A 26,103-nucleotide genomic window follows, 5' to 3' on the forward strand; every position below is an offset into this window, starting at 1 on the left:
TTTGACCCCCGGGCCTCCTGGCCCCATCCTCCATCTTCTCTGCCCTCCTGCAGGTGTCTGGGAGGGTTACAGAGGCTGGAGGCAGATGGGGGATGAGGGAGTAAGTACGGAGGCACTGACTTCTGGGGCACTAGTGCTGTTCCCCCCAGGGATTTAGACTGAACGAAATAGGATCGGTTAGTTCAGGTTCAGTACCAAGAACAGTTTCTGTTCTGGTTTGGTTTTAGCTTTGACGTTTGAGAGTTATGTAGGTTTGATTCTGGCTTCCACTGCTTTGTTAAAAGATTGGGGCTGCAGATGGGAAGGAAAAAAAAAAACCCTGCATAGATCTCTGATTCAGAAAAAAGTTAATGGCTGGGATTGGTCCTAAGTGGGACGCAGCAGCGTGTGATGGTAAGTTGTCTTTGATCCAATTCCAGCTCCAAGCTGGCCATGGATACCATCACGTCCCAGGGACCACAGAGGGAAGGCCGGGCTTGTGGCATTCCTCCTTCTGACTTTGTGTCCAGGCCCTGCCAGGGAGGCAAGCAGGTGCCCAGGCTCCTGGGGAGGAGGCCGCCCAGCTGGCCGAAGGTTACCTAGCCTCCCCAGGCAGGGAGATCCTGGGTTGGGCCCGAGGGAGGACACCGGTTCCACAGCTCCTGGGGCTGAGCCGGTACCTCAAGGAGACTTCGATCTCCCTGAAGAGGAGCAGCTGTCATAGGGAGGGTGATGAGAAGCACTGGGCCATTTCCCCTTCAAAGACAGAAACAGAGTCTGAACTCCCCCATATAATGGAGACAGAAAACTGAGGTCACGCCAGCCAGACGCCATGACTATCACATCTTCTCTTTACTCTCTACAATAGCCCGAGAACTTTTCTGACTAAAAACTACTGTATTTCTGGAAAGATCTCAAGGAAATTTCAGCTCTCTCCATCTAAGAGAGAACGCTGCTTCAAATTTAAGGGGAACCTTATTAATTGTGGGGTATTTTCCCAGGTAGAGACCCTTCCCTCTGCTTGAATCCATAATCATATTTGCACTGGGGTAGAAGACAGTAACCTCAGCCTCATAACATCATAACATCAAGATCCCAGAGTCTTCCTCAACTCTCTGAGAATGAATTAAATGACCCCCCGCAGCCCCTCCATGCAACAGCTTTGAACACAGGAAGCCACTAGCTAGGCAGAGAAAGGGCAAAGGGGAATTTACTGTGGCATCAGGCACCAAGCTTGCCCTTGGGGTGAAGAAGTCACGGTCCTTGCCCTCCGGAGCTTCTCGTGTGGCGGGAGAAATGGGCAGAGGGAAGGGCATGGTTGGAAGTTAAAGAGAAAAACAAAAGGGAATGTGGTTGGAAGGGTGCAGCCTGAGTCTACAATCTTCCAGAAAAATGCCTTTTGACCTCACTTTGATTTAGCACTAGAGTTCACGAGACTTTATCAGCTGGTTCTTAGTTCATGTCCTTTCAACAAGTATTTCTCAAGCCTCCCGTTTTATCCATCACCAGCGAGGTTCCCGAGCCCATTCTCGTCCTCAGAGGATTATTAGAGAAATAGAAAATGCATCCTTGCCTTCATAGTGTTGACAGACTTACGCACATGTGAGGCAATTAGAGAACAATGGGAGTGGGTGGTCAATACATCGTAGTTAGTACCTATACAATGAACAGATCAAGTGATTTAATCCTAAGACAAAATGTCTAGTAGTAAAAAAAAAAAAAAAAAAAAAGGGCATCAGGGTAATGAGCAATTAGCGTGGTAGAGAGATTAGGGAAGGCTTCGTGGAGGAAATAGGGCTCAAGCCAGAGGGAGTTTAGATGGGCAGAGGACAGAGAAAACATGCCAGGGTAGGGATTCCTGGTCAACCGTTAGGGATTCCTGGTCAACCGTTAGCTGCTTCATTGGCAACAAGAAACCTAAAGGCAGGAGCATGTTCAAACCGAGGACTCCTGGACACCAGCTTTTTGCACGACCTTAGGAACCGTCTTCTGCTGAGTCTACACAGAGCTTAGACTAGCCCTCTCGAACCCCCCCAGACCAGCAGCCTGCACGTCACCCGGGAATTTGTTAGAAGTGAGAATTCTCAAGCCTCATTTCCGCTGAATCCGAAACTCTGGGGGCGGGCTCAGCAATGTGTTTCCCGAGCCTCCCCGAGGTGATTCTCCAAGCGCGCAGCCTTGAAAACCACTGGACTCCATCGCTGCTTCCAGACTCGGGCCGCTCATCAGATTCACCGGGGGAGCTTTGAATCCCCAAGAAGATGCCCAGGCCACACCCACAGCGATTCTGATTAATGGATCCAGCCTTGGCATTCGTATCTTTTACAACCCCCCAGAGATTCTGACGTGCAGCCAGGGCTGAGAAGCAGTGAACTTGACGGTGTCTGAGTCCTTTCGTTCTGACTGACTATCCGGAGCTGGGCTCTGAGCGTCTGAGCCAGGATTCCCAGCTCCCCAGAATCCCAGGGTGAATTTGCACGCATGCAGGGGAAATGTTTGGGGGCAGAAAGACCTTCCTGAGATTCTAAAATCTTGAATCTCTTGGTGACCAGCTTTTTGATAGTTCATATGATTGTTTAACCATTCTTCCTTGCCTGCCTGCGGGAGAAGCACCGTGAGCAGATGTTGTCTCCTACCCACAAGCACACACTCACACACACCCCCTCCACACACGCAGCAACAACCACATTGGGATATTCAGAATTGCTCCGAAGGGCACATAGGCACGCACAAACGAACCCACCATCGGAAATCCCAGAGCCGGCACACTCAGACCACTTGGGAAAGGATCTCTCTTGGCAGAAGCTGGGCTGTTGGCACTGAGAAGCACCTCTACCTTCCCTGAAGCCTAGTCTGGTTCAGAGTAGCAACTGGGGGTAGGGTGGGGGGAACCATCTCCGGTAAAGTGACCTGCTCTAGGACGAAGCAGGTAATCCCATGGCGGGCTGCTGAGTACAGATGCTGAGGGGGCCTTGTTTCTCTTGCAGATTCGAGCCGATGGTCCCCCCCATGGAGGGGTCCAGTATGAGATGGTCTCTGTGCTCAAAGACGGGAGCCCCATCCTCCGGGACATGGCCTTCTCCGTCGACGAGCGCTACCTGTACCTCATGTCTGAGAGACAGGTAAGTGTGACATCCATCGCTTCTTTCCAAAGCCCAGGAGTACGTGATAACCTGTGACCTTCGTTCGGAAACCGTTCATCTAATAAGAGAGACCTCTGGGCTTGAGGCTCAGGGTCCAGGGAGAGGCAGGGTCCTTGGAGGCTGTTGTAGGGAGCCCGAGAGAAGCAACTGGGGCCAGCCGCTTCCCGGAGGCTTCTCTCCAGGCCACAGCCCCTGTCTCAGTGCGTGATGAACAGCCCCGCAAGAACAGGCCAGACTGCACAGAGCAGCTTGGTGTGATTAGGAGCTAGATTTACGGCTCCCGGGCCCACAGAGTCTGCTGCTCAAGGGAGCCAAAGAAGTGTAAATAATCCAGGCCTCCTGGCTGGGCCTGATCCTGGGAGAGACAGACCCAACAGAGGGCCCCAGAAGGAGATAAAAATCTTGGCCTGCGTCATAGACTGATGCCAGTAGACGCTGGCCAGCTCTGGGAAGCCAAAGTTGGCCTGGGGAATAGACTTCTACCCTCTGCGGGGTAACCAGTGAGCAGGTTCCCCACCTTCTCTGATGGAGCATTATTCCCCCCGGAGTGTATTTGCTCCGAATATGTGTGAACAAAGAGAAGGTAAATGCAGGAGAGCCATGGTGATGGCAAGAGAAGCAGGGAAAACGGAGGATTCGCGAGTTAATGGAGATGCACAAAGCAAAGCAAAGACCTTAAGAAAGGCTGGTTCCTTCCATTTGTTCCATCAGTGGGTCTACTGTTGCTCGGCAGGAGCATGGTCTTGGCATTGACCTGACCATGGCAGGTGAGCTAAAGCCCAAGAAGGAGAAGAAGGGCTGAGAATCTGTCTTGATGGCTGAAGACCCTGCCCTAGGCTAGACACAGATGCTGGGCTGGAGGACCAGTGAGCACTCACGAGCTGCCTCCCAGCTCCTGAGTGTTTGTCCTTCCCAAAATACTCTGCAAAGATCCCTGGTGCCCTTGATGAATACCACCTCGCCCAGAGTTCTCTTTTCCTCTTTTTTTTTTTGAATGTAAGAATTCTGAATCCAGAGATGAGGGAAGAGTGAAGAGAGGAAGGAAGAGACAAATGGGCACATGACAGCATTAAGGGAAGCAGTGATGCAGCTCTAACTCAAAAATTACTTCTTGAGAACAGATGACACAAATCATATGCAGATTGCATGCAAATTATATCCAGATCCCCTTGAACCCACCTGTCTTTTTACCTCCTTTCATATGGCCCCTGCAGTTGAGGCATAAACAGGTGCAGATGGGAATTTGATGGAGCTGGAGGAGGCTTAGCCTAACCTACGGTGGGTAAGACAGTCTTGGAAATAAACACTGATGTCTCGTTCTGATAAAACAGTCCGTGGGCCCTAACAAAGCCCATTACTGGGAATATATTTATCGGGAACATTGTGCTGGGAAAACATCAAAATGAATGGGACTTGGCCGCTCCCTTCAGGTTGCTTACAATCTAACAAGGAAGGGAGACATGTAGCCAGTTATCTATAACCTCCCCTGAAGCTTATAAATATTCTGCCTTTTCTTCCTGTTCTTCTCTATTTATAGACATAGGTTATTTCTTAAACAGAAACAGTAGATGCTTACCATGCAAATTCCAGCAATACATACAGAAAAGAAAATAGCAATGAGTCCCCACCACGTTAACATTTGGTGAACACCATACCATTCTAGATGCTTCTGTGGGATAATAATCAGACAGAGGAATGGATGGGTAGATGGCAGTCCAGACAGGTGGATAAAATGATGATCCAGGGGATCCAACAGACCCGTAATATATGTGATATTTTCCGAACCTGTTCTGTATGGCTGAGGACCAGGCAGGTAACTGGGTAGAAACTCTTTCTTGGGTCCTCTGAGCTCGGTGTAGTGGAAAAGCACTGAGAGCAAATAGAAGTGACCAGTGAGGCCTTAATGGAACCGAGAAGATGCCAAGGCTCAGATTTTGGCTGCATATCTCTTTCTCAAATGGGGCTGCTTTCTGAAATTACATTCAAAATGTGGCCGGAAGAGAGGGGCCTGGGCCAGAGCTGGAGACGAGTGAGTGGCCTTCGGGGACTGCGATGACCTCCTGAGATCCTATCTGGTGTCACCTCTGAGAGCATCAGCCCTGGCTCAACCAAGTGTCCACATAGTTAATTTCTAAATATCCTGGCCTTTGTCCTCATCTTCTGCCACAGCTGTGCCGTTCTTGTTACAGTCTGTACCCAGCAGAGGGCTTCTGTAGTAGCCAGTCCCACTGAGCGGATATGGGAAGAATTTGGGGTGAATGCCATGGGGCTGTCTCCAGTCAGGTGAGATATTAGGCCAGAGAGCTCCCAGCCAGGTGGAGCTGGGATCAGTGGGCACAGTCTAAGGGGGATTTGTGGCAGAGCTCTGAGACCTGTCACCCTGAGAGCTGTAAATCGTGTAGATAGGTGATTTCACCTGGGGCTGGGCCCAGGGATGAGGGCCAAGAACACCTCAGGGGGCCCATCTGTCTGAGGCCGAGCAACTCTGGGTACAGAGTATTCACAGACAGCTCGGACATCTTTCAAGAAACCCTTTAGTGGGTGGTGGTGAAGATGAATCAGATGGCTTGGGTTCTAGTCCAGCTGTTGCTAGATCTGGAAGCCTGACCTTTGCCCTGGTCATGAAATAGAGGAGTTGCTTCAGATAATAGGATTTTCTCTGAAGTCTGAAGCTCTGATTTGGATCCCGTCTCGACAATTCATAGCCATGTGGTGTTAAACCATCCACTTGGCCTCACTGTGCCTCACCTGGGTCAACGTGGGGCTCAGCAGAGACTCCGCTCAGCAGAGGGGAGTTTCTTTCCCATGGCCTCACACACCGCACAAACCCTTGGTCATTGAGCTTCTATACGGCCCCTTCTGGCTCTCAGGCCTTTACGACTCCGGCTCAGGAGGGTGGCGATCATGAGTGATGATTAAGAGGAAGTGAAGCGGCCCGTGAGGCACAGCCAGTAGGCCTCAGGCTGAGCCCGGCCCATCTCGGTGTTCTAGTTCCGGCCCATCTCGGAGGCCTAGACTTAAGTTCTCAGAGATTCAGTTTCCTCCCTTTTAGACATACAGTTAACAAATCTAACTCTAGACTCCCTTGCATATTCAACAGGCTTGTCTAAGCTGTTGGGGTTGAGACTCTTCCCCATCTCCAGAAGCCGACACCAAAACTACAGTAGACAGGCCTGAGGTTAGAGCAAGCGAAGAACTTTTGGAACAAGAGTTGTATGAGGCTATGAGTGCCCATGTGAACTTCTTCCCTGAACGGTGAACACTGCAGAGAGGATGGAAATGCTGGCTGGTTATGGATAAGTGTATTCCTGTTTTGAAGCAGTGATTTAAGACTAAGGAGGTTCCTGAAGGACCTGAGGCCATATAAGACACCATGAGAATGGGGCTTCCCCTCACTTTAGAATAAATCTTTGAGCAGCCTGCTGTCATCCCAGCCTTCACCTCATCCCCACCTCTTGTCTCTCTGTCCCCCTGCTGCTTGCCCAAAACACGGCACGTTCGTATCTTTGGCATATGGGAGTGTAGATACAAGTCTCTGGCCCTTAAATTCTGCCTAGAGAGGTTTGCATCTCCCTACAGAGCTCAAACGATTCGGTACAGCTCATTCATTCTCCCTCCCTCCCCCTCTCTTGGTTAATTACACGTAATTAAGAAATAGGACTAGTAAGAAGTGTTGGGTCGCTAGTGCCACTGCCTAACAAGCCGATGTTAATGGACTGTTAATAGATCCAGGGCCGGCCAGTCCCAGGGGAACATTTGGGAACTGATTTCCCAATCCTGCTAATTGCCCAGGTGCCCCACGGATCGGATGCCTGGCTCTTCCCTAGAAAGTCCGCCCCGGCTTCCTCAACAGCAGATCGACAGATGCTATGGGTGTGAATACAAGTTCTCCCATATCCTCAGTGTCTAATGGAAGTCAGACAGCAAGTCCAGGGAAAAGCAGGCTACCAGCCAAGTGCAAAACTGAGCGAGAAGATGAAAAGAAACTTGATAGCCCCAGTTTCCACCCAACTTGTCAGGTTGGCCACTCCCAGATAAAGAACATAACTCTGTACTCAACGTGGATGGGAAAGAGTATGGGGATGGAAGCAATTATTCTATTTTATACTTTAATTAGTTTGAATTAGCAGAGGGAATAGAGGCATAAAATGATCCAGCGAAGGGTGAAATGGAAAAAGGGAGTCACAGTGGAGAATGGCTCCATGCAGGCTGGAAAGGGCCTTGGGAACAGCAGAAAGGCTGGTGATGGGGGCGCATGCATGTGTGTGTGTGTTTTGGGGTGGGTGGGGGCATGGGATGCTGCTCTCTATTTCAGAGCCTGAGAAGGCAATATAGCGTAGTGGTTAAGAGCTGGAGCCTGAGAATCAGACTGATCTCCATTTAACCCATAGCCACTTGCTAGACATTCAGCTTTGAGATCTCACACCACTAAACCTCAGTTTCTTCATCTGTATAGTGGGCCCAGTAATGGTAACACTGTGTGTCTGACACACAGTGCCTTCAGTGTGCGGTATGATGATTATCATTGCTGTTATCAATCATATTATTAGAAGTTCTCTGGGACCCCAGAGAAGGCTAGAAGCCTCTCCACTTAAGTTATGGCTGGGACAGAGTTCCCAAGTCAAACACCTCCAACCTGCCATTCCTGCTTCTCCCTCCTAAGGGACGGCTCAGAAGCCCGCGGCCTGGCCCAATGACAGCATCAGGCTAAGTCGCTCATAATCTGCTATTTATTTTAAAAATCCAGGAATGTGCCCTGCAGACTAAACAGCCCCGCTCCCCTTGATATAGGCAGAGGCTGCCCTGGGCCCAGATGTGAGGCCCAGGACGCCAGTATTGCAGGCATCTGTGGAGAGAAGGAAGGGGCGCCCTGAACACTGGTTAGGCCCCAACCCCTCAGGGTCCTGTGCTGCACATGTACACACGTGGCCAGAAAGGGCTACCCATGGGGCTTTTCATTTCTGGCCTCTACGGGTAAGGAAACTAGGTCTCCAAAGATAGGGTTACCGTTCTCCAAGTAGTGGGCACTCAGACCCCAGTTCTGAGTGACCTTGTGTTTGTCTGTAGCTGGCACACTGTTCTGGTCACTTATTGCTACATAACAAACTGCTTCAGAATGCTGGGACATAAAACAAACGTTTTATTATATTTACAAACTGTGTAAGTCAGGGACACAAACGTGGTACGTTGAAGAGGGCTTGTCTCTTCTCTACAACACAAATAAGTTGGGGTGCTTAGAATTCTAGGAACCAGAATCATCTGGAAGCTTCTCCTGTCTGGGAACTAGAAGGCTGGGCTCAGCTGGGGCTGTTGACCAGAGTGCCTTAGACAAGGCCTCTCCATGGGGCATGAGCTTTCCTCACAGCATGGTGGCCTCAAGAGTCAGACTTCTTGAACATGGCAGATCATGGCCAACATGGCAGCTCAGGACTCAAGAGAGTGAGCCTTCCCACAAATAAGGTAGAATTACTGCTGTTTTTATGACACAGCCTTAGAAACCACATCGCTGTCTCTTCTCCCTGCCTCTTCACCTCTCCACAGCCAGTCACCTTGGGTGATTCTGATTCAGTGGCCCATGAGCACACTTGGAGAGACAAGGCTCAGGGAAGATAAATATGTGGTTTCCTGACCCCCTGGGTCACAGAAGCACAGAGCGTCATAGCTGGTAAGGATCCTAGGGATCACCCATCCTGACCCCACATGAGAACAAGGAGGCCCAGCAGGCATCTGGGCAGGTTAGCTGCCCCTTCAGTGTCGTGCTGCGCCCAACGCCCAAGTCTGGAGTCATCAGAACTGGTTTGACTTCTCAAAACTCACAGAGAAGTGCCAGGAGCTTTAGAGCCTACTGTTGATTTGCTAAAGGTTGCGTAGGTCCTCCATGAAGCCCACGTGAAATGTGGGCTGGGAAAGTGCTTCCTGCAAGCCTTTGGGGGAATCCATCAGGAGCGGGATCGCACTGCCAGGAAATTGCCCAGACAGCGGCCCGCGGTTTTACAGGGTTCTCCGGGGCAGCTCTCTGCAGCAGTGTTACACCAGACCACTGGGAAGGCAGGCCCCACGGTGCCCCACCTTGGCTCTGCAGGGCAGTGGTGACTTATCCCGTGGATACACACAGGAAACTGACTCTTTAACTATCCCCGCCTTAAGTAATTCAAGAGAGTCGGAGCAAGAAAAACTTTGGCCTGGAGTTAATAGAAAGAAAAATCATTTGGGAAGATTGTGAAGCCATCCTTCTCTGAAGGGCTCATGGGCAGGAGAGACCCCTTCCTGGGCCCTCGGTTGATGGGGCCTTGGTTGAAGGTGTGTGCCGGGTGGGGAGGCCGAATGGAAGGACAGGCCGCACCCCTCCAGCGTGCCGTTCCCAGAGTGTCCCGCCCGCTAACCGGAGGGCTAATTTGGGTTTCCTTGGTTTGGGGGAGGGCCTACCTACTGCAGACCTGGACCTAGCACCAAAAATAAGCATTTTCAAAAGGCCTATTGTGACTCGGAAGTAATAGTGTCCTGCCTGTGGCCAGAGCCACTGAGCTGCCAGACCCTTAAGGCACCTGAAGGCTTGAGGAAGGGAAAGGGAAAAAATGTGGGGAACCACACTTCCAGATGTTCGCTGCTCATTTATTTTGACATTTCAGACTATTATTTTGATTGTGCACATTTGTTTAGTCCAGGCGATAAGGCTTCCCAGGGAGCGGGCAGAGCGTGCCAAGGTGAATTTTTACAAGGCGCTCTGGGTCTCAGTCACGGGAGCCCTCCCGCTGCCGGGAGGCGGGAGACCTGGGCTGAGTGGCGGGGGGGGGGGGGGGGGGGGGGGGGGGGGGGGGGGGGAATGTGAGCAGGCTTGGACTGTAGCAGAGCCTGAGGGGCTTTGGGGAGAATTACAGAGTTTGCGGATTAGGAAAGTGAGGATAAGCGAATTTCGGCTACACTTCTGTTTTCAAATGTGTCACTTTCAATCCAAGCCTTTGATGCACATGTGTTTCTGGTTAAGGACAGGGGACCCCGGTGTGGCCCAGGAGCTAAGCTGCTCCTTTCAGTGCCTTTCCCAAAGGAAGAGCAGAATCCTGCCTCTTGGGGGAGGGGGCCGCAGGGAAAGGTGACCACCCCAAGCCTGGGTTTTGATTTTCCTTCTTTCTCCCCTCCCCCCTCCGCCCCCTATTTCAAATGTCAGGGAACAAAGAGGCTGACACAGAGCTGATTCCCTGGCTGTTAATATTCTCATTGGAACATTTTTCTAATAAATATTTTCACATGAGAGAAAGGAAATGCAGTCGCACCTATTAATCAGACGCTTGGCTTGTTGTATTTAAGAGAGAAAACTCCAGCCTCTTATTTTAAAATCCTTTGGTTTGGAAAGAAATGATTGAACACAATGCCCAGGCTGGGAGAACTAATGCCAAAAAACCTCATTTCTCTAAATGGGCAGGGGGCTGGAGACTTTCTCTAATCCTTGGCAAGGGATTCGATTTCTCTTTCTAGGCAGGTAGTGCTGAACACTGACACTCTGCCTTGCCCAGGATGATGTTCCTGTGACTGAGAGATGGGAAATCATAGTGTCTCAATACCAGCAGGAAACCCACTCCCTTGTTTCTAAAGGTGAGAAGACTGATGCCCAGAGAGGGGAGTCAGTTGCTGATATCTTCCCCTGAATGACCAGGAGAAGCAGAATTAATCCTAATTAACCTGGTCCAGCCCAGCATTCTTTTCCCAACTTGACAACAGCTTCCCTCGGCACGGGCAAGAAAGAAAACTGGTTGTCTTTAAAGACTTTCAATTTAAAAAAAATTAAAAACAACCTGGACCCAAGAGAGTCACTGAAGATGTTCCCGAGGGTCAAATTAAAATAGGGAAAGATTTGCATATCATTTGCATACATAGACTCATTCACTCAACAGACCGTTAAGTGTCTACCATGTATAATGCATAGAGCTGTCCACTGACAAGTCATTTGCATATGCAGATATAGATAGGGCAGTCTTTCTAGGTAATATTCCAGCAAAATGTTACAAACAGGGCTGCCTGAAGATAGGTACCTTCTTGATTTCTTTCTGCTCTCTTCAATGCAACGGCAGCACTGTTAAGTGTGCTTTTGTGTAGCAGTAAATAAAATAGACCCCTCAGGGGGGTCTCATTCTGGTGGGGAAGAATGACTGTAGATAAATTACAATATAAAGTAGCCGTGCTTAGCAGAGACTTCCAATATAAAGTAGCCGTGCTTAGTGAAGACTTCCAGTGTGCTCAGTGACTGAAGTAAGTCATACCAACCAGGGAGAGGCCTGTCCTTGGGAGAATGAGAGGACTCATTCTCTCTCTGACACAGCAGTTCAGAGCTGGTTAGACCTCAGAGATTATTGAGTGAAGAGAAGCCTTTTCTTTTATAGATGAGGACAGGAGACCAGAGGGGGAAATGACTCTTGAGAAGGGAAGGTCTACCAAACCAGAATGTGAGGAAGCAGATGGTGGTGATGATGGGTAATTTCCTGACCCCATGAAGAGTGTGGGCGCTAGACTCTGCCTGCCTGCTGCAGTTCAAGTCCTGTCTCCACTACTTACTGCTGTGTGACCTGGGGCAACTTGCTTTACCTCTCTGTGCTTCCGTTTCCTCATCCGTAAGATGGGCCTAAGTGTGGCATCTGCCTGAGGATTGAATTAAATGAATTAATACATAAAGAGCACTCTGAAAAGTATCTGGCACACATTACCTGCTTAATAAATGTTGGTAGTCGTAATTTTATTTTTATAATTGTGTCCCAGGCGTCATCACCAGGCTCAGCCCTGCAGAGCATGCTGTGCATATAGCCACACCTAAAAAAGAAAATTAACCACCCCGCCTTGCCTCTCGGCTCTACTTGAAGATGTGTTGAAATCTAACTAACATTCAGGTTGTGTTTTTCTTATTTTAGTTTACCAACATGACATCAGCTAATCCAGCAATCCCATGGGAGAAGTAGCATTGTCCTCGCCTCTTTTAGAGATAGGAAAACTGAAATTCAAGTCTGGCGAAGTCATTTGCCCAGAGCCACCGAGCCGGCTAACAGCAGAGCTAGGACTCCACCCCACCCTTCTAAAGCCAAATCCACAGCTCCCTCTTCTTGAGACGGCGCCCCCTGGCTGCCACGTGTGGGCACAGGGCTCCTCCCTGCTCCCTCTCCACCTGGTTCCAAATTAAGGAAAAGGTTTAGCAGCGGCTTTGAAGGCTTCAGGGGACCAGCAAGGACTCACAAGTCCTCGTTTGACACCCCCAAGGAGACAGGAGCAGTGCGCTGTTTTGTTTTCAAAACCAACAAAGGAAAGCGAGCACTGCCCAGGGCCTTACTCAGACCCTTCCGGGCGATGGCTCGGGTGGTCAGAGTGGAGGGACAGAGAGTGCCCAGCCCGAGGAGGGTACTGCTGCGGTTTGGCCTGTGCAGTAGGCCACGGGCTTCGCAAGCATTATCCGGACTCCTTACAACAAGCTTGAAAGGCGGGCATTACACCCCTGCTGACACACAGGGAAGGCTCGGCAAGGTTAAGGGACCTGAGCAAGGCCCTTCACGCCACTCCTAGGAGGCAGGGATGCGCAAAGTGTCGGGGCAAAGCCCCTGCCCTGCTTGCCCAGGGAGGCCCAGTGAGTGACACCATGACTCCCTTGCACCCTCTGGACCCCCACCCATAGCTAGCCATCTTTGCAAGGAGAGCAGGTCCAGAACAATAAGGCCCCGATTCAGCGTCTCCCCTGCAGCTGCACGGGAACCAGGCAAACGGGTATCGGTGCCATCACTGCCCTAAGCGGGGGTTCCTGGGCTCCTGGGTTCGGTGCTTGCTGTCTTGAGACTCAGCCAGCCCCCCAGTGACGCCCCCGAACTCTGCAGCCTGCTTTCTAGCTCCTTCCCGGAGCTCTCTCTCATGCTTCCCGTGTTGGGTTTCTGTAATTGAATGTGTTTTATTTAGACCATAACATTTAGTGCCACTTTGGATTTCCAATTAGGCTTCAATCAAACGCCGAGAGTCTGATTCGTTTTGTTGTTTTGATCAACACAAAAGATGGCAACATCAGAGGAGCCGTCGTGAAAAGTTATTTCCATCCACTGATGAGTAGGACAGTTGCTGTGATGTGAAGATATAGCTTCGGAGGTGCCGAGAGATGCACCAGGCGGCAGCGAAGGGGGAGGGAGGAGAGGGGACGGCAGCGAACCCTTCCGAGGAGCACGGGTTGACGTTCCGAGGTGCACAGCCCATACTGCACGCTCCCCCCCGAGAGGGCGGGAGGTGGGTGCTGGCTGGGAGGCCCAATTGTGGAGGCTCGGGGTCCCGGGTGTCCGTGCGGGACGGGGGAGGAGCTGGGCCCCAAGCCCGCTGACTGCTGGTGCACGTGGCTCGTGGCTTGGGCCTGGTGTGCGGAGAGGCTCCATGACCACGGGATTCCTGTGAGATGGGAAGCGGACCGCAGGTCGCTTTCTCCACACAACAGCCTCTGCGCCCCTCCGCCAGACGTGACCAGCTGCGCTGGCTTCCTGAAACCCAGGGAGGCGGCTTTTCCTCAGTGCCCGTGAGTTCTGGCCAGCCCCTCACACATGCTGCCCGTCAGACGACTGGCCTCGGGACAACGACAACATTTCGAACCCAACTGTGAGCTGCCAGGGAGGTGTGTGGGGAGGATGGGGGAGGGATGGCAGGGGGTGACAGGAGAGTGCCAGGGGAGTAGTAAGTTAGGATTCTGCCTCTAGTTAATCCTTGGAGTCTCCCCCAGCTGTATGACTACAAGCCAACTACAGCCTCAGTTTCCCTCTGAAGGAGATGCATTTGAATGTTCCCTGGGGCCATGACATTTAGCGCCTCTTTTTTGGCCACGAGCCTGTACGGGATAGAGGCTGACCTGGGTCTGCGAGTGTGTGTGCTTATGAGAACAGCGTACGTGGGGGGATGCATCAGATGAGAGCAAGCATTCCTGTGTGTTCTGGGGGGTGAAAGGGTATTCACACGCTTTCAGACCACAGGTCAGGGCTGTGCTTACTGTGGGAAAAGCAGGTCTGTGCTCCTTCTCCATGGGCTTACTCGGTTTTCGGAGCCCCGCTTGCCTGCATTTTCCAAGCTGGCCCTTCGACCTTTCTGTAGCGTGCCCAGCTCAGGGACTCCACGTCAGCCACAGTCCCCAGTTCATGGTTTGTGTGCCCCACAGTGAAATTCCCGGAGCCTTTGCCACTCTGCACAGAGCAACCTTCCTCACTCCCCCTCCTGGTTATTCCCACTCCCCACTTCTGCAAACAGGTTGGGGTTTGAAATTTGCACCAGGTGGAGGGAGAACTGGCTGTGTCGTCAGCTGTTGGTGGCTTAGCAAACAGTCTGGGTTCAGCCTCTGTCCCTCAAGTAATGTTTAATGAGAAGAGGGAGGTGGGCAGAGATGAGAGTCGGGCAGGAGGAAGATTGGAAAGAGAAAAATGAACAGAGCTGAGAACAATGTCTTAGTTAACCACTCCGCCTCCAAGCAATTTATCAAACAACCTTTGAGGACCTATTGTGAGCATAGAGCTTGTCCTGACAAAATCACACCTATGCCAGGGATAGAGTGTTGTGATAGAGTGTGCAGAGCGCTGGGAATGCAGGAGAGGGTGCTACCCAGTAGTCTGTGAGTCAAGGAAGGCTTCCTGGAGGAGGTGTTCCTCTAGGTGACTATGAAAGGGGGGGAGCTCACCAAGTGGAGCAAAAGGCAAAGGAGTATTTCTCAAGTGAAGGAAAGCACAGAGGCTTGAAAGAGTTCAGCATATTCAGGGAATAGTCCCCCAAATTTGATATTGTTGGAGCTGAAGGCAAGAGTTAGGAGATATCAGTCCTTGACGACTAGCCACAGCTCACAGGGGGCGAGAGGACTTCGGGTGGATGCAACCCACCTGTCCTTATCTCCACCCAAGAGAAGGTGCTTCAGGCTCCCTCAGCCCCTGCTACTGCACCACAGAACTTGGGAGAAAACGATCATGCAGCAAGCTCCCAGTGTTTCCCCTTCCCTGACAGCAGCTCCCCCCTCCCCAGGGGCCAGGAGAAAGGATGCCAGGGCGGGTCACAGCCCACCCCCCAAGCCCTCTGTGATCGGGCCAGTCCACACTGCTGCTCAGCACAGCCCCTTCTCTGTATGCAGAGGAAAACTCTGCTCCTCTCAGGTTCAGGGGGAGAGGACGAGAGAGATCGGACCCGCTTCTTGCATTCATTCAGTCCTTCCAGCAAAATTCCCTGGTAGCAGAGAGCTTGCTTCTCTGGGCCCCTTCTGTCTCCCCATGCTGAAGGTTAAGGAAGAGAGGAAGGGGAAGACGGGAGATGAGACAAGAGAAAGCGCGTGGAAAGGAAACACTGTAGGATAGTGTAAAGAGCTCATCGTTGGGGGCAGATTGGCCTGTGTTCAAACCTTGGCTCTACCATTTTTCGTCAGGGCCTGGCTTATCCTCTCTAAGCCTCAGTTTTCTCTTCTGTAAAGTGGGAAAACAGTCATACCTGCCTTCGAGGGTTGCTGAGCTGAAGTGACAGATCCCTGCAAAGTGGCTGGGACAGAGCAGGGGCCCCACGCTGGAAACTGCTCCAGCTCCGCCCTCTTCCTTCTCTCGGGTTCACTCACGCTCCCTGGTTCACTGCCACTGAGCCCCCCGTAACTAACATGTTGCTCATTTTTCATCCTTAAGTCATCTGCCAGTTGCATCTATTTCTAGCCTCTGTCTTACGAGAGGAGAATAAGGAAGGGAAACAGATAACAGCAGAGGCTCATTTGCCAATTGTCAGCTCCTGCCGTCAGCGCAGCTCTCTGCCTGCATCTCCCTGGGTGCCTGGAAAAATCACTGTGACCTTTTATTTACTGGTTGATCTAGTCAGCTCAGGTCTCTCTGCCTCCCCCCTCCTCCAGCCCACCCTCCACATTCCCACCCCTCCCCCGGCCGAGAGCCGGCTTCTCGCCTCCCGTGCCCCCCATCCCACCGTGGGGTAGGCACGCTCTCCGGTCCCTCGGAGCCTCCCTGTCTTCATGATCAGATTCTTAAAAATCCGTGGGCACAGACAAGAGGGAGAAGCAGAGTCTGCTTGGTGCGGGCACCAGGGAAGATTCCTGCCATTGATCTCTTCTGTAGGCCCCCTCTTCGTTCCCATTTCACCAAGGAGACACACGGAGGTCATTTAGGCCAGCCAGTGACCCGCCCCTGAGCGACTGACTCAGTGAGTCGCAGCGTTGCCTGGAAGAGCGGCGATTTCTCCCAGGCCCCCACCCAGGCTTTGCCCTGTGAGCTTTTAGGCGCATCTCCTCTTCCATCCCCTTCCCCGAAACCCCGCCCCCGCCTTGCACCTGCACTAGCCAGCAGTCCCTTCTGCTTTTCTTTCTCTTCCTTCCCCTGTGGCCCCTCTGAGCTAAGTGGGCTGAGGTGTGCAGCCCCGGGGATATGGGGTGGCAGTTGAGGGTAGTGACTAGGAGACCGAAGTGACTAACGAGTGGGTACTGACAAGAAGACCTTCCACAGAGGCCCCGAGAGGCCAGGAATGAGCCAGGCAGACCCAAAGTGCCCATGCTTTGCTTAGCTGCAGGAGTTAAGTACGTATACGGTGTGCGTGTGCACACGCACGTGTGTGTGTGTCTGTGTGCAATGCACACACACACATGTCTATATATCAGAAACACCCAAATTGGCTTGTAAAAAAAATTACCCAAGGTAGAGTATGGCTTTCTTTTTCCACTGCCTTCAGGCCATCTGCCTTGGACGTCCCAGAGCCTTGCTGGCCCATCTCGGACCTGGCCGGCCACACAGCTCCCTCAAAGTTTGGAGAAAGGAATTTTAAAAGCCTCTTGTGCAAGTCAGCTCCCTGCTTTCCAAGCTCTCTTCTTGGCCCTCGCTGTCAGCATCAATTTTCTGCAGGGAGTGATTTAACCTTCATTTATTCATTAATTCTTTTTTCCCCCTTAACTTCATTAGGTAAGATTTATAAAGGTGCTGAATTGGAAAGGTCACCTGTCCCTGGGCCCAGGACACAGTGTGCCTGCAACCCTTCTCATGAGCTTCCTTCCAACGTGTTCTGGACGTAGGGAGGGGAGGGGGGTAGCAGAGGGGAAAGTCAGAGCAGAGCTTGCGGCTCCCTGGGAAGGCAGGGCAGGCAAGGGGATTCCAGGCCCTGAACACACTCTGTGTTACCTGCTTGCCGGTGGGAGGCCCAGTGGCAGAGGGGAAAGGCAGGCTCTCTTTGGCACCTCTGGAATCCGGTCCTCGCCTCTTACTAAATTGACCTTTGCCCTCAGTTTCCTCTCAGATAAATTGTCAGTAATGATAGACTCTCCTTTATTGGGTTGTCGCAGGGATTAAACTGGTGACGTCAGAACACGGAGCACAGGACATGGCGCAACAGCAGCTTTTTAAAAAGACCTTGCGTCGTCCTGGTTGCACCCTGGCAGTATTGGGCAGCCATTAGCTCACTAACCACTAGAGCCTGGCTCGCAGGGCGTCTGACTTCTCCAAGAAAGGCAGGCCACATGGTCCATGATTGATCCTATCTCCAGAACCACAGGAAAAGCCTAAGCTCCTAGAGGAGCCAGGAAAAAACCAAGCCATCACTCGATTCAAGATTGCTTCCCGAGGCCTGGCAGATTTCTGCAGGAAGCCGGGCTAAGCTGGCATCCCGCTCTCTGCCTCGGCCTGGCCGCGCTCACTGCCCATCCTGCGGTTGTCCATAGCCATGGGCCTTTCCCAAGCCTCTGAAGCCTGCTGGGCTCAGCCTTCAGCCATCTCATCGCAAGGAGCTGTCTCTCTCATTAACAGCCTCCCTAGATGAAGGGAACACAGACTCGAGGCTCACGAACCATGCAGGTATTTTGAACTTGTAGAAAGCTAAGGCGTCCACTTGCGGCCACCTCCCTGTGTCCTTGCTCCCACGCCCCCTGCAGAACTCAGAACCGTCCCAGTTCCCTCCAGTCAGAATGAATTCAGCTCTCTGAGCTTCTTTAACTTCGTGGTAGAAATGACAGTAAATACCTGGCGTCTCCCGCATTAGGCTCTAAGCTTCTAAGAGACCGGCTGCCCGTCCGAGGTCCCCTGGCCCCTCCTGGTACCGACCGTACACTCTATCAGTGTTTGAGAAAATGATTTTAATAGGAAAGCACGGAGGAGAGCAGGCAGGCAAACCCGTTCTGTGGGCCAACCTGAGAATATTGGGTTTGAATATGATCACAGAGGATGACAAGAATTAATTTTATTTTATCTAATATTTTTAGAGTTAGGGCCTCTGGAATGCAACATGCGAATTTATGCTCAGAGTGCAAATTGGAGCGTGCCCAGAGGAATGGAGAAAATTCTAGCCACCTCACATTTTCCAGAATCCCATTGCCCTCACCTGGGATCCCCTGTTTGTTTGCCGTGCACTGAGAAGTAATTTGCAACAGAGGAAGGAACCCTGGGGCTGGGAAAATTTGCCCAGTGCCTCCTCTGTGCTAGGCTGAACGAAGAGTGATGCTGAGCGCTGGACAGCAGCACACGGCCCCGCCACCCGCTCCGAGGAGCAGGGGGACTTCTGAACAGTAGCCACCAGGAGACTTAAACCGCCAGTCCTGTCCCAGGCGGTCCTCCTTGGTATGCAAATCACTTCACATGTATGATATTAGTTTGTTCTGTCCTCACGCTCCCGGATTTAATGAGATTCTTTGGGCATTGTTAATAAACAATGCTTGACCTTTTTAGAGTGGCAACATTGTGTCGTTTTATTTGGTGAAATAGGGCCCTACACAACAGGCCATTTGGTATCGTTATTGTTCCATTTTCAAATGAATTTAGCTCTGAACTGAGGTCTGTGAGTCTCACAGTACCCACTGAGATCACTGGAGATACTGATGACTGAATAGCCCCGATAGGAAGTGACCCCTAATCATACCTGAACTTCAAGGGCATTTCTCATCAGCGGAGTCCCTCCCCGCTTCTCCAGCTGTGGCTGCTAGCACGGCCACCATGCGTGGCATCTAAGGACACTGTAGCTTGACGCACTGTCTTGGCCTGGCCTGTGGACAATCTCCTCTCTCTGTGATTCAAGCTACATCAGTACTGGGATTTATAGGGAAGAAAGATGGCCTCACATCACCCTCTTTCACTGGGCTTCCTGGAAGCATAAGTTATCAGTCTGTGGTAGGTCGGGTTCCATTTTGCATGAAGTCTAGGTGCGAGACTAACATCTAGTGGCCATGGGGTAATGGTGGTAGGCGCCAGTATGGGACGTGAAGCCACACACACGGTTTAGTCTGGAAGTATTCTCTGTCTCTAAGGTCAACTGACTGAATAGATACTGCCCTGTCATTCCCGAAACTCTCGGTGTAGCCACCCTAAGGGACACATCGCGCTTCAGTGACAGAACAAAGGTGATTGACGTTTCCTGAGTCCAATGAGCAGTTTCGTCCTTCTCAAACCAGATTACAAGCCCCTCCCACCTCAGGGTCTGCCTGTGGCCCAGGGGTGTCCCTTTCCTGTGTCCTAAGGCTACAGTCTTAACATATAAAATTACTTTGAACATAAACAATGACAGATAACCATTAGAGGAGAGCCATCCTTTTATATTGTAAAAATAGAGTTGGGAATTGTCACTTCTAAGAGATAAGAGAGAGACATATGGGCAGAATACCAAGAGACTCTCATTTGCCTCTTAACATTAAATCTAAATCATAAAACCATAGACAAGAGACTCTTCTATTTGGATCTTATTTTGTTTTCCTTTGTTCGTGAGAAGCATGTGGAGGGCACAAAACACACACGCTCGAAACACGTATCCTTTCTCTGCACTTTGGTTTCCCCAATGGTGAAAATGAATGAAGACTCCTTCCGGCCAGCCTCTGAGTCTAGAACTCCGGGATTGACCTTGACTCAGTGAGCTTTCTCAGGGTGAGCTAGTGGACAGTCGCCGCTATGACACTTGCTTGGGTGTGGGTGTACGAAGCTCTCTTCCTTCACCTTTTTGGCTTTGAGTTAAGAAATTTAAGAAGTCCCTGATTTATGCTACATGGATGACCCTTGCAAACACGACGCTGAGTGAGAGAAGTCAGCCACAAAAGACCACATTTCGTATGCTTCTCTTGATACGAAACGTCCAAAATAGGCAAATCCCTAGAGACAGAAGGTTGGTGGTTGCCTGGAGCTGGAGCAGAAGCAGTTGTCTGGGGCTGGAAGAGAGGGGGGCCGGGGGAGTGACTGCTGATGGGCACAGGGTTTCTTTTTGGGGGTGATGACATTGTTCTGAAATTGATGGTGGTGATGGTTGTACGATTCTGTGAATCTACTAAAAACCATTGAAGGGTACACTTCAAGTGGGTGAATTTTATGAAATTATGACATAATTTTATAACTTATATCGTGATAAAGCTGTTATTTTTAAAAAAATAGTAGGAAGGCAGGACCATAATTGTGTGGCTACGCCTTCCCCGGGTAACCACCACCCAGGCGGGCATGGGCAGCCCACCCCAGGCGATGCCAGGGTATAGCATCCAAGAGCCCTGCCAGCCTTCTTCTCATTTTCTTGTCCCTTCCCAGTCTTCTCCCTGCTCTGCTCCTGCCTCGGTTTCCTGTTCTTCTTACTCCTTCTATCTCCCTTCTCCTTTATCCTTCTGTCTACTGATCGCACCAACCAATTGGCTCTCCTTGACCCCAGGAGGCTGAAAAGGGGAGGGAACAAGAGATAACAGTGAAAATTAATCATAACTGTAATAATAAATTATTAATACTATTATAAGTTATTATTAGAGCTGTCCAGGACTTAATTTAATCTCCACAACATCCCTATTAGGGGGATAATTATCTGCATTTTATAGATGAAGAAACTGTGATCAAACAAGCCGAGTAACATGCCCAAGCTTGTCAGGAGCGAAACCAGAATTCAAGCCCAGGTCTGCCTGGCCTCAGAGTCTATTCTTTGAAGCATGATAAGACCTCAAATATGAGGTCGGGCTTGGTTATTTATTGATGAATTACAATAGAAGTAATTTGATGGGGTTCAGAACTGCAGTATCTAAGATCTCATCTGTTGGTCTGATATTTATGGCCATTAATGGATGATATCTGTGCGGCTCTTCCATTCATTATGGTTTTCATTAAGACTCTCATCCTGTTTAGAAGTCTGTTTGTCATTTTTAACTCTCTGTTTAATCTTGGGCAGCCCTAATCCTTCTTCACGACAAACCCGAAGGAGACAGCTCCTGATGGCTCTTCCTGCCCACAGTGGTGTGCAGGCGGGGGCGGGAGGGGGGCAGTGAGTGTGGTAGGCACGTCTGTGTGTTCTGAGTGTGTGTGACAGCAATGTGTGTATGGAATGTCGGCGTGAGCGTGTGTGAAGTGTGCGTGCGGCGTCAGGCTGTCGCTGTGGAAGGTGAGTGCATGGTGTGAGCGTGTGTTTGTGTTCCCGAGTGTGTTTGCATAAGAACACGAGTTTGTGGAGAGCTGATGATGATGATGATGATGATGTGTGTGTGTGTGTGTGTGTGTGTGTGCGTGTGGTGTAGTATTCTTTTCTCGGAAGCACGAGAATTCTTGAGTTGAGGCCCGGCCATTTGTTCCCAAGCACAGGGACTGCCTGCCCCCTCCCTTTCAGTGTGTTTAAATCCCTCCAAGGTGAGGGGTTGCAGGGAATCCTAGACGGGATAAGGGGCCTGCCCATGAGACAGTCTTGGAAGTTGGAGGGGACTCCTGTCACTCATCCGGGTCTCGAGCCTCTCTTTAGAGCTCCCCCACAATGGAAGGGGAGCTCTCCCGCCCAGCGCTGTTGGTTTATAGGAAACTTCTTCCATTGGCCTATGCTTCCTTGAGGGAGGCCTAGAGTTGTTTTACTTTTTTGATTCTTATTTAAAATGTCTACTCCCGGTGGAACTAGTAAGAAAAGAAATCTGAATGGGGACGCCCTTCTTTTGTCTTTCGCTATCCCCAGAACACACCCCGAAGCTCATTCTCTCTGCTTTGGCTTGTGATGTTTTCCTTCCCAGGACTTTTCACCCTGCCTTCCTCAAGTCCCACCCTTTCCATGGAGACTTCCCTGCTCCTCAGCCCACACTGGACTCCAGCTTCCTTTGTGCCCCCCCCACTGACCCCCCACAGGGCTTATAAGAGGTACGATGTTTAGCCCTTAAAAATAGTCTATCTTTGGCCCTGCTAGGCTTGAACTCCAGTAGACCCACACCACACATTTCGACTCTCTATTCCTGTAGGAACTTTGGGCATCAGGGCCGCCAGATATGATGGTTCAGGTTGTGTACTGCACAAAGCCATCTGGCTGAGGGGCAAGTGGGGGCTGAAACGGAGTCCTCACTCATCTCACCAACCGAGCACCTAGAGGGGCTGCCTTTTTCCAATTGCACACACGTGCTGTTCCGGCTAGAGGTGTTCCAGAGAGGGAGCTTCGGGAAGAGTTCAATCCTGTTGTCTCAAGGCCTCCAGTAGCAGCCAGAAGAATGTTTAATGAGGGCACGGAGAGGGCTGCCTCCCCTTCTTGGCCTCACGTCCTCTTCCGGAAGGCCTTCACCCCCTCTCTGATTAATCCCATCGTGTTCTGATCACCACTTAACTCTGCTTGCCCTTGCCCCGCTCCAGCTTAATTTTCCCTTCTCAGTGTCTGCCTTTTAAGTATCCTAAATCTTGTTTTCACATCTTTGTTATGTCCTTCCAACTAGTTAGCAAGCTCTAGGAGGGCAGAGGGTGTTTCCATTTCCTTTGCTCTCGGGCACCCCCGTGACATCTATCTGAGCCCTCCACCCCTAGTGGGGGCCAAATCAGTGTTGATACAACTGTGCCCCCCCCCCCCCCCCCCCCCCCGCTGAAAGAGAAACCAAAGCCCTGTGCTCAGAACCAGGGCATTGACCCCACTCCCCAAACACCAGCTCAGCCTAGCGTCTCAGGGGACAAGAACACATTCACTCAGCCTCCCTCCAGGCTGTGGACTAAGTTAACCCTGAAATGTCTGTAAGGAAAGTGCTGGAAAAGCTCAGCCCATCTCTGGTCTCTCTTTAGGGTGACCCAAAGTGCTGGACAGGGAACTTAAGAAGTGGTCCCAGCCCTTCACCAAATTAACCTTTAGTGATCACTCGGTGAGTGAGTGATTAGATTCCTGATGACAGTGGCTTGGCAGGGGACCAAAGCCGCACCCATCTGGACCTGTGTTTGGTTTGATGACCTGCAGGCCCCTGTGAAGGGAGAGCATCCCAGGAAAGGGCCCTCAGCTGGGTCTGTGACATTATGGCTTGATTGTTTCCCCTGCAGAACGATGGATAAGGCATGCCCAGCAGCCGGAGAGGTATCTCCTGCTGTTCCTTCCCGAGACCTCCAACCCCGAGCCCTTGGCTGACCCCCTTCACTTCCATCACCACCGTTCAGCATCGGTGCCCCCCGAGCCTCCTCAACACACTCTCACACTCCAAAATAAAGCATTCAGGCAGTCACTACATAGCACTATTGATGCCCCATCCCCGCATGCCCTGAAATGATAATGCATCACCCATGGTGCGCATCCAGACGGAGCCAGATTACGCTCAGGTGGTTAAAAGTCCAGGTCTAATTAGAGTTCCAGGGAATCAAGCCATTGTATTATTAATGATTCTCCAGCAATGTTCTGATTAAAACAGTAATTTTAATAAGCACAGCTCGATGCTAAGTGTTCACTGAGCACCTAATTACATCAGTTATAACTCCAAAATTATTTAAAATTCCCCTTTTTTTCCCAGCAAACCCGGCATGCACCAAATAAAATAGAGACTCAGACAACTTGGTGATTATTTGCTCTAATTAATTTCCTAAGCACCTGTTAAAAAAAAGGAAAAGAATCTTTTGTTTCTCTTCCACTTCCCCAAGTTCCCCTCCACCCCTTTCTATCCCCAGCGGCTGCATGACATTGGTTCCATCTGACACAGCCATTGAAGGGGACCAGGAATAGAAAGCAGTGAGGAAAGTGAAGATTCCAACATTCCCCGCCACCACCCTCTGGGCAGGGGGGAGCTGCAGAGCTGTAATCCCCATGGATCGCTCAGGCAGGGCGGGCGCTGCGGTCCGGGAGGCAGGGGCACCCAGAGGGCTTCTCACCAGGAGCCAGCTCCTCACAACACCCTTGTCATCATTAGACCAGCATGGGATGTCACATTTAATGATTATGCTCGCATCTCCTGAGGCCTCTCCATGGGGGCAGTTCTCAAATTCTTTTGACCCGTGAACCCCTTGAATTGAAAAAGAGACGGCTGCACCCCCTGTCCACTCCCTGGAAGGACACCAGAGTTTCAGAGAGAACAGTGAGTGGAACTATCCTAGAGTCGACACCCAGAGTTTTCTTTTTATTTAAAATTATGTTATCAGTAAGTTACCAATTTGTCCCCAGAAGTAACACCAGTAATTGCCCTGGATGTGTGCAATCAGCCTGACCCTGAACCATGCAGGGTCGTGGCTCTCACCTTGTGTGACCGTCATGAAAACATGCAGCTGGGAACGGCAGTCCTTAGCATTCTCATGCCCGCCCATACATTGGCAGGTAGTACCAAAACGCTGCTCTATTTTGTCTCCCGCGGTCCCTTTGCCTCTGTCTCCAGCACCGGCATAGCTCATCAGCTCACTCTTGGATAGTAATACCAAGGCCTTCAAGTCTCAAACGCAGTTTCCATTTGGAGTTATAATGTCCAGTTCCAGACCAGAAGTAAAATTCTGGCCTTGACCGAAGCTCAGATCTCTGCCGTCCTGCAGCCTGGCCTCCTGCACGCTCCCCACTTGGAGCCACGAGGAGTGTTTCTGCTCTTTTTCTCACTTATCTTCCCCCACCCAAGTATTGCTATTGAACCCTTCGAAGAAGCAGAGAGAAAGGGTCATAGAGACCCTTTCGCACTTGACCTGGAGTCATCACAAGATAGCCTCTCGCTCTCTGAGCTGACTAACACTGCTGACTCTTTCGGGGCTGGGGCCTCCATGTGCCTTTGGACACCCTCTGCTGACTTTCCCTGGCTGTAGCTCCCATCAGGCAGCGTTCTGCTCTCAGCCCTGATTTTCCAGCTCTTCCACCCACATAGAACCGATCTCCAAGGGTTTGTCTGGGAGAGGTCATAAAATGCTCCCAGGTCAGCTCCCCTTCCTGGGTGTCCACTTCTGGATCCTCGGCCTGCCACCGTCACTGGGGTGGGGGTGCTCAGGGACTGCCCAAGGTCCTGCCTTCAGTCTTCCTCCTCAGAGCTCACCAGCTAGGTCTCTGGATTTCCTGCCTTCTGGATTTTCCTGTCCACTGTGTCCCCTACAGTCCAGGGCATGCATCTCAAGCTTTTCAAGTGGTCTTATTCAAGGGTGGCTGGCTAGGTTACAGCATTCCAAGGACTTCCTCCAAACATCTCACAAAATTCCTCCTTTTTGTTCCTTGACCCCTGTATTTCTTTGATCCAGGACCAGGACCCAAGATGAAGGGCAGGTGAATCTTGAGAGTCTACTCTGGAAAGTTCTGTGATCGTCTCCCATCTTAGTGAGCACGCTGCATTCATTGTAACTTGGTGCTTTGCTGGGTGCTTTAATTTTGATATTTGATAATATTTACAAAACTGGAAACTGAGGCTCAGAAAGGTTAAGTGGTTCACCCAGCACAGCTGAGTACAGGGTGATGCTGAGCCAAGTTCTTCTAGCTGAAACAGTCATGGCCTTTCCATGACACCATGCACCTCTGCTAGGTCATAAACAGTAGGTCTATTTAAAAAGAAAAAGAAAAAAAAACAAACAAAAACCTTTACATCACCTAATGGATCCCAGCAGAAGGCCAGGGGCGTCAGCCACACCTAGAGAACCTTCACATAGTTCTTAGTACATTTACTTAAGAAGCTTAAAATAAAACCTGGATCACTGGGCAAGTGTGATTAGCTTCTCAGCAGGTATTTATAGACCTATTTTGTGTAAGAAAGTGAAGTTGGAGCATACAGGGATATCTCACATGAAGAAGTAAAAAGCAGAGCCCTATGAGTAACCTAAAATGATAGAGTCCTAAGAAGACTATTTTTTACAAAGTGCATTAGAGTCCTGCC

At 50.8% G+C, this 26,103-nt stretch overlaps 1 protein-coding gene across 2 annotated transcripts in view; it reads left to right on the forward strand.

Moving 5' to 3' along the window:
• The window catches only part of PLXNA2 (plexin A2), a 205,391-nt gene that overhangs the window by 92,729 nt on the left and 86,559 nt on the right, over positions 1–26,103 (forward strand). For both annotated transcript variants that reach the window (XM_026509048.4, XM_044387805.3), the window contains exon 4: positions 2,967–3,101. In XM_026509048.4, coding sequence (XP_026364833.1) covers positions 2,967–3,101 — 135 coding nt within the window. The remainder of the gene's footprint in view (positions 1–2,966; positions 3,102–26,103) is intronic.

This window comes from Ursus arctos, unplaced genomic scaffold (genome assembly GCF_023065955.2).
Source record: "Ursus arctos isolate Adak ecotype North America unplaced genomic scaffold, UrsArc2.0 scaffold_2, whole genome shotgun sequence".
NCBI classification, from domain to species: Eukaryota; Metazoa; Chordata; class Mammalia; order Carnivora; family Ursidae; genus Ursus; species Ursus arctos.